Source organism: Sycon ciliatum, chromosome 8 (genome assembly GCF_964019385.1).
Source record: "Sycon ciliatum chromosome 8, ocSycCili1.1, whole genome shotgun sequence".
Taxonomy (NCBI): domain Eukaryota; kingdom Metazoa; phylum Porifera; class Calcarea; order Leucosolenida; family Sycettidae; genus Sycon; species Sycon ciliatum.
In genome coordinates this window covers 15828350-15835849 of record NC_088650.1, presented here as the reverse complement: position 1 = coordinate 15835849, position 7500 = coordinate 15828350, and the positions used below count along the sequence as shown (strand labels likewise).

At 47.9% G+C, this 7500-nt stretch overlaps 1 protein-coding gene across 1 annotated transcript in view; it reads right to left on the bottom strand.

The window, feature by feature from the left end:
* Positions 1 to 7500, bottom strand: part of LOC135823829 (coiled-coil domain-containing protein 112-like) — a 12555-nt gene that overhangs the window by 4791 nt on the left and 264 nt on the right. Inside the window, exons 2-6 of the mRNA XM_065336681.1 lie at positions 6388 to 6601; positions 4380 to 4466; positions 3448 to 3597; positions 2263 to 2412; positions 737 to 835 (exon numbers count right to left, since the gene is read on the bottom strand). Of these exons, the coding sequence (XP_065192753.1) occupies positions 737 to 835; positions 2263 to 2412; positions 3448 to 3597; positions 4380 to 4466; positions 6388 to 6601 (700 nt within the window). The remainder of the gene's footprint in view (positions 1 to 736; positions 836 to 2262; positions 2413 to 3447; positions 3598 to 4379; positions 4467 to 6387; positions 6602 to 7500) is intronic.

Here is a 7500-nt window from a genome sequence, read left to right as displayed (position 1 = left end):
TAAAAGAATGGATGGAATTTCCAGAAGTCAAACTTAGTAGGGCATTGCACAGGCAAATCCACGGACTAGCTGTGCACAGGGATAGTATTCAGTACTGAACATCCGGAGACAAATCCACAGAGTGAGCATGCATGGGGATGGTATTACTGAACATCCTGAGACAAATCCACAGGGTGAGCATGCATGGGGATGGTATTACTGAACATCCGGAGAAAACCCACAGAGTGAGCATGCATGGGGATGGTATTACTGAACATCCTGAGACAAACCCACAGAGTGAGCATGCATGGGGATGGTATTACTGAACATCCGGAGACAAACCCACAGAGTGAGCATGCATGGGGATGGTATTACTGAACATCCTGAGACAAATCCACAGAGTGAACATGCATGGGGACGGTATTACGGACCATAGAAAAATTCCACAGAGCAGCCATGAAGGGGGTAATGACGGTATTACATTGATATATCCCATGACAGAGTGGCTATGCACGCCCATGTAAGGACTGGTGCATGAGCCATCCTCGCCGCCATGCACCTGTATTTCACTGGCACAATTTCATGTCCAACCTGTCACAGCTGCTTTCCATGAAATGCAGTCAAAACTCCTGGTACTCCAGCAAGCAGTTGTGCACAGCAGCAATGCGACTGGTGACTGCCAAGGGTATCACATTCACTCCTTAATCTTTTCACAAAGCAGAACTTAGCACACAGTCAGAGGGGCACTAGTACCTACACGCTCGGATTTCAATCGACGCGCTCGCTCCACCGCTTCCTTCCGCCCCTTCTCCAGCGATATCTGCTGCTCCAACTCCATCAATTCTTTCTGCTCCGTCTAAAGATACCCAGCCGAAAGTAGAACAATGCATACAAAAAATCGATTCTGGATAATAATAATAATTATTATTGTTATAAAATACACATACACATACAAGTCGAACAAGCAGCTTAGTTGCGTGATGTCTACCGCCTTCATTTTATTCATAGCTCTAATGCATACAAAGTAGAACTTTGATAACGGTGCCACAGTAAGCATAGGTGACGTGACCAGTGCCTATAAGAATATAACAACAAGTGCAGTGAAACCTGTCTAAGACGACCGCTCGAGGGACATTCAAAACGTGGTCTCTGTGGCCAGGTGGTCTCCTTATCCAGGGTCATTTGACTGGAATAGCATCCCTTGGTCCTGGTTGAAGTGGTCTTCCAGGACAGGTGGTCCCCTTATCCGAGTGGTCGCCTCAGCAGGTTTAACTGTATATCACCTACAGTGATGCCAGGCGTATATTCATTCTTGTAAGCCACCCTATATTACTGTACAGGCAGGACAGTTCGTCGTTCAATAATTTCGTCCAACTCCAAAGAAAGGGAGCTCGTCCAGTTGTAAATTTCGTCCATGGATCGTAAGAGCGTATTGGAAAGCTGGACAAATCGACATTCGTCCGGCATTTAATTTCTCCAAAAGCTCCTTGGACGAAAAAGACGAAATTAAATTCCAGACGAATATTTCTGCTTGTACAGTACATGGTTTCACAAGCTACACACAAAGAAAGCAGAAGAAGGGCAGAACGAGGGCAGAACGAGGGCAGAAGGAGGTTTTCTTCCAACTTGAGTGTCCCGTTATGTGATCCCCAGGCAATGACTTCCAATATCCGTGTGGTTTCATCAGCTATGGAGTATAGTGATGATCGGAGGGCAAGCAACAGCTATCGGCCTGTTCACCGCTGAGTTAGTTCAAGCTCCAGTACATGCGCTCTGAGGTTGGCCAGAGAGCGCATGCGTGCGTGCTGGAGTGTGAACTAAGTCCACCGTGACAATCGCCTACGACAACTTGATACACTGCAGAAGAGGATTAGTATAGAGTGCTGCGGACTGATAAGAGAAACTTTTTCTGATTTGAAGAACTAGTGCCTTAGATTATCTTCTAAACGAGCGAGCACACACATTACACCGAGAACAATGGGATAGCTGAGTAGATCTCTAGGACAGCTGCGCACACAGCGGTATCTAGGACAACTGCACACAGCTGTCACACACATCCTCAACTCAACGTAATATTCACGCTGTACAACTCGCAGCTAAGGGTCTTGGGAGTTGCACATAACGTTACTACACCAGCTGTGCAACTCGCAGCTAAGGACGGTCTTGGGAGTGGCACATAACGTTACTACACCAGCTGCACAACTCGCAGGTAAGGGTCTTGGGAGCTGCACATAACGTTGCCACATCAGCCGTACATGTACACTACGCACCAGCTTGGCCTACCTTCCATCTCCTAACGCGTTCCTTTTTCTCCTGCTGCTCGGCCTGGGCTTGTTGTCTCCTCAGCTCTTCTTCCTTTGCATCAGCTTCGTCACGATCCTCCTCATCCTCCTCTGCCTCTCGCTCCTTTGATAATAAGCTAGCCATCTCTGCCTGCGCAAACCAGGAATGTACATACACATTGGGCTGACAGTCAGACTTGGGAAATTGAGTCATCAGAACCATCAGAGGATTGTTGCATGCCACAAAGACACACACAAACACACACACACACACACACACACACACACACACACACACACACACACATACACACACAGACAGACACACACACACACACACACACACACACACACACACACACACCTCAATCTTCAGACATGCCTATCGCGGAAGCGATGATAGCGAACAGCTATGTTAGACATAGCAACTTGTGCTGGGATTACACTATTCAACAGCTTGCAAGGCTGATGAATTGACCGCCCCTAATTTTTAGCCTGATATCCACCACACAGCTGATTGAAGTGGCTTTTTCTGGCCAGTGAATCCCTATTTTTCATTTTTCATTTTTTACACACACACACCACACCACATACTCCGGCATACTGTATAAGCAGAAATATTCGTCTGGGATTTAATTTCGTCTTTTTCGTCCAAGGAGCTTTTGGATTAAATTAAATGCCGGACGAATGTCGATTTGTCCAGCTTTTCAATACACTCTTATGATCCATGGACGAAATTTACAGCCGGACGAACTCCCTTTCTTTGGAGTTGGACGAAATTATTGACAGACGAAATTTTCTACCTGTACAGTACTCTGTATCTATGCTGTCACATGTACAACACTGATACTTAGTACAGCTAAAGGCACGAACGCATGCTGCACAGGACACACGAGGTCAAACCTCCAACAACGCACACGCACAAGGTCGAACCTCTCACTCAAAACTGGTTATCGTTGTGTGCTGACATGGTGTAGACGAGAGATTCGACCTTGTGTGTGTTGTAAGAGGTTCGACCTCGTGTGTGTTGTAAGAGGCTCGACGTCGTGTGTTCAATATACTTGTAACAATTATCATAGAGTATCTTGGCTTCAAAGTAAAGATCTAGATGGCTCTTGCAGGTATGTTTCACTGGAGTCTCACTGGACATAAACGTATAGTGGGACACGGACCACTAGCAGCTCACCTTTCGGCCTTGTTTCCACTTCTTGATGGCATCCTTCTTCCTTTCTAGCAGTATTTCATATTCAGCGTACCAGCTTTCGTGACGAGCAACTTCCGCTGGTGAACGTCCTGGTATTCTTGCCGAAAGCATGTCATTGAAGTTTTCCTTGCCCTTCGACACAAACGAGTAGTCAATCAGAACAGAGGTCCACACGTGTAGCTAGAAAAACTTCAGCGAGAGTAACGAGCTCTCTGTCTGCTTCGCCCCGACTAACACGTACACACACACACACACCTGTCCTGTAGAGCCACTGCCACAGGGGTCACGTGGGCCCCGGAGGGGCATCAGAGAGGAAGATGGCCACACACACACACACACACACACACACACACACACACACACACACACACACACACACACACACACACACACACACACACACACACACACACACACACACACATGCGCATCATAAACCAGCCACGCAGAACTCGCACACAATGCCACGTGATTGGTGGCACGCAAACATCACAAAACCCTTTGTTAATTAAAGAACACAACACAAGGTTGTTGTCGTCTCCGTCAAGATGAAAATCGTTGCGTTGAAAACTAACCTTTCAGAGAGCATTCTAGCCATCAGTAGGCGTACCACAGTATGCAGTATACAATCCTAAATACAGTGGGAAATTGAATATTCATGGTGGTAGAGTGATTAAATGCTTTGTGTACGGGAAGTATCATCATGTGCTGTGAAGGGTGTGCATAGCGCTGAACACACAATTTAAAAAAACGGTTCACTGCACGTGTAAACTCAGCTAACCTGAGTTTCCCGCATCCCTAGGAACGCCACCAGCCACAAGGAGCAAAGTTCTGGGGGGGGGGGGACAAACTGAGGTGTACATGTAGCAGCAAAAATACCTACTAAAGCCTCATTATGCCACTTGAAGTATTACCTTGAATTTTTGCCTCAGGTTCAAAAATCCTTGGTGGTCAATGTCATCCCATCCACCCTCATGACCTCCTGTCTGTTGCAGGAATCGCTATGGCAACAAGAACAGCAGGTGAATATCGTTACAAGAGAAGTTGCCGACGATGTGGTCTCAGTCCTTTGCCCTGATCAAGCTGGGCGGATATGCTCACAGGAAATAGTTCTACGGACACATTATGCAAGGTGATATATGCATCCCGGCACATAATGACGGGCGCACACATGCACACATTACTCACTGCCATGACTGGTCACACGAGTCTCCCCCGAGGAGGGGAAAGAGATTCAAAAGGAATCTTGGAAAATGGCTCTATTGGCTATTGTCTCACCCAACGGCCGACACCTCCTGAAATCCCAAAACTCTGGTTGGACTTGGACATGATCCCACATATGGGTTCACCACATCTCAGTGAGTGGGTGAGGACAGGGTGCAGAAAAAGGATTGACGGCATCAGGGTATCCGTCCCGGGATCCAACTGCATCCACCGCTGCCCCAGTGAAGGTAATACTTTCTACTAGTGTGGGTGGTTAAATCCGAATGGATCTGATAAAAAGGGTTCGCTAACACCATTCATGTACACATGCAAGAGTTACCCTAGGCAGATGTAGGCCATAGGTCAACAGGTATGTGTGCTTCAAACACAAAGATAGTATCATAATTATAATTATGATGAACCCTGAAACCAAAATAGGATACAGGTACACCACTACACTTTCAAGTAGCCGAGCCCGGCCATTGGCAACAGACCCAAACACTATCGAGCACAAGTGTACCCACCACCAAACTAGCGGGCATACACACAAAAACACACAAACACACACACACACACACACACACACACACACCTTGACCTTTGACGCCCATCGCCGGAGGCGATGACAGCAATGCTACGGCAGAAGCCATAGCAACTTGTGCTGGGATAACACCATTCAACAGCTTGCAAGGCTGAAGAATTGACCGTCGCTATTCAGCCTGGTCTACACCATACAGCTATTTGGAGTGACATTTTCTGGCCAGTGAATCCCTATTTTTGGTCTTTTCATTTTTTTTCCCGCACACACATCACACCACATACTCCGGCATGCACTGGCTGTTGGTAACCACCCAGGAGAATGAAAGAAAAGTCAGGAAGAGTCTGAGAAAGAGAAGAAAGACGTGTGTGACCATAATCGTCGGGAATCGAACCCGCAATCTATCGATTGGAAATCGCTGCACATACCACTGCACCATATGGGACACACACACACACACACACACACACACACACACACACACACACACACACACACACACACACCATGTACCATGTACCATGTATACGCCCGTCGCAAGAGAAGCACGCAAATCTGCAAATGCACTGGATGTGCACCCACAGATTTTCTCTTACAGCAACAATAGCGAACAAGATCTGAATGAGACAGATCAAGACTTGCGCCAGATAGCTGTCTAATCCACGCAACTGGCGAAGCCATGTGAATCGACCACCAATGCACACCTGGTCTACACCACACGGAGTACATCGGTATAAAACGGCCAAGACAGTTACCTATGCACACCCTACACTTGCTGGGGTAACCAGTATAGACAGCACGCTGCTTTGATAGAAGCAGACACTAGATGCACTGATACCTTGAAGTGAAATTGGAGTTACTTTACCAACCAGCCTCGGCTACTGAGTACTGGGAACCCAGAGCCAACAGACATACCAACAACCTCAGCCATGAACACACACACACACACACACACACACACACACACACACGCACAGTCCACACACTAGCTTACGGCCAGAAGCTGATTTTTTTGGAGAGAATCAGAGGGAATCTTGGAAAGATGATCCGTGACTGACTGCTGGAGCACCCACCATGGTGACTAAGTCTCTGCCCTTATTTGCATCCAATAGCAATCAGCCAGTGAAAATCCCAGCACACACGCACAAGCATTAACAGACCCAGGACGGCGAATGGCCTACCTCAAATTCACTGACTGCAGGTGGCACAGAGCCATCACCTCCAGCAGCGCCTGTCGCCACGGCAACCCGAGGCCTGCGGCCTGCCGAAGCGCCCCCGGCCTTGAGAACAGCCGTAGGCTGCGCAACAGACTGCCGCTCCCATGCCTCGACTTTCTTTTCCATGGACTGGATAGCCTCCGCGAGGACTTGCTCATCGTGAAGTAGCTGATTGAATCTTCAACAAATATGAACAAAGCAGGAAAACAGAGAGAACATGGTGGAGGCATGAGCAACAGGCAGCAGTTGTTGCAAAAGAAGGATCCGCGAGCAGGATTCGAACTCAGCACCCCTGTCTTTCCGTGACAGCGCCCTGCCGATTAGGCTACCGGGGAGCACACACACACACACACACACGTGGCTCCTTCTTGCTACACTGCTCCCCCGCCCCAGCAGGCTCAGAGGTTCCGGGGTAGAATCCCGCTCGTGGATCCTTCTTTCGCAACATTAGCGCCTGGAAAAATGGCTCGAACCCACGACCCATTGTACCCCCCCCCCCCCCACGAGTAGGTACGGCATGAGGACACAGCCTGTTGGGGTGGGGCACTGTCTCGGGAAGACAGGGGTGCTGGGTTCGAATCCCGCTCATAGATATTTCTTTTGCAACACAGTCGACCAATATAACCGGGAAACACATACAGGCGGACTGTGCAGCAATATCTCACAGAACGGACATAAAAGACTGAGACATTCAACCACCTGGCATCAAATTAATAACGACACACAGTGTGCGCATCAAGAGCCACTCTCTGCTCCTCTCTCCTTTCCTCGGCTTTCTAGAAGCACTATTGGCTCACTATTCGAGTTGCAAAACACCAAAACAACATTTATCCTCCAGATGTATGTCAGAAAATTTCCAACATTTATCAACATTTATCCCCCAGATTTATGAACTACATTGAACTCAGAATTTCGGAGTGCAAAGAAAATTGTACAATGCCGCCAGCTGAGATGATGACAAAACAAGCGTTTTCCTCCAGCCAGTGCCACTGTTCTGGTGACTGCAGGAGAAAGTCGATAATCGTTCAAGCGTTCATCTGTCCTCCTTTTGCATCCTTGTCCATAGTCGCACTTACA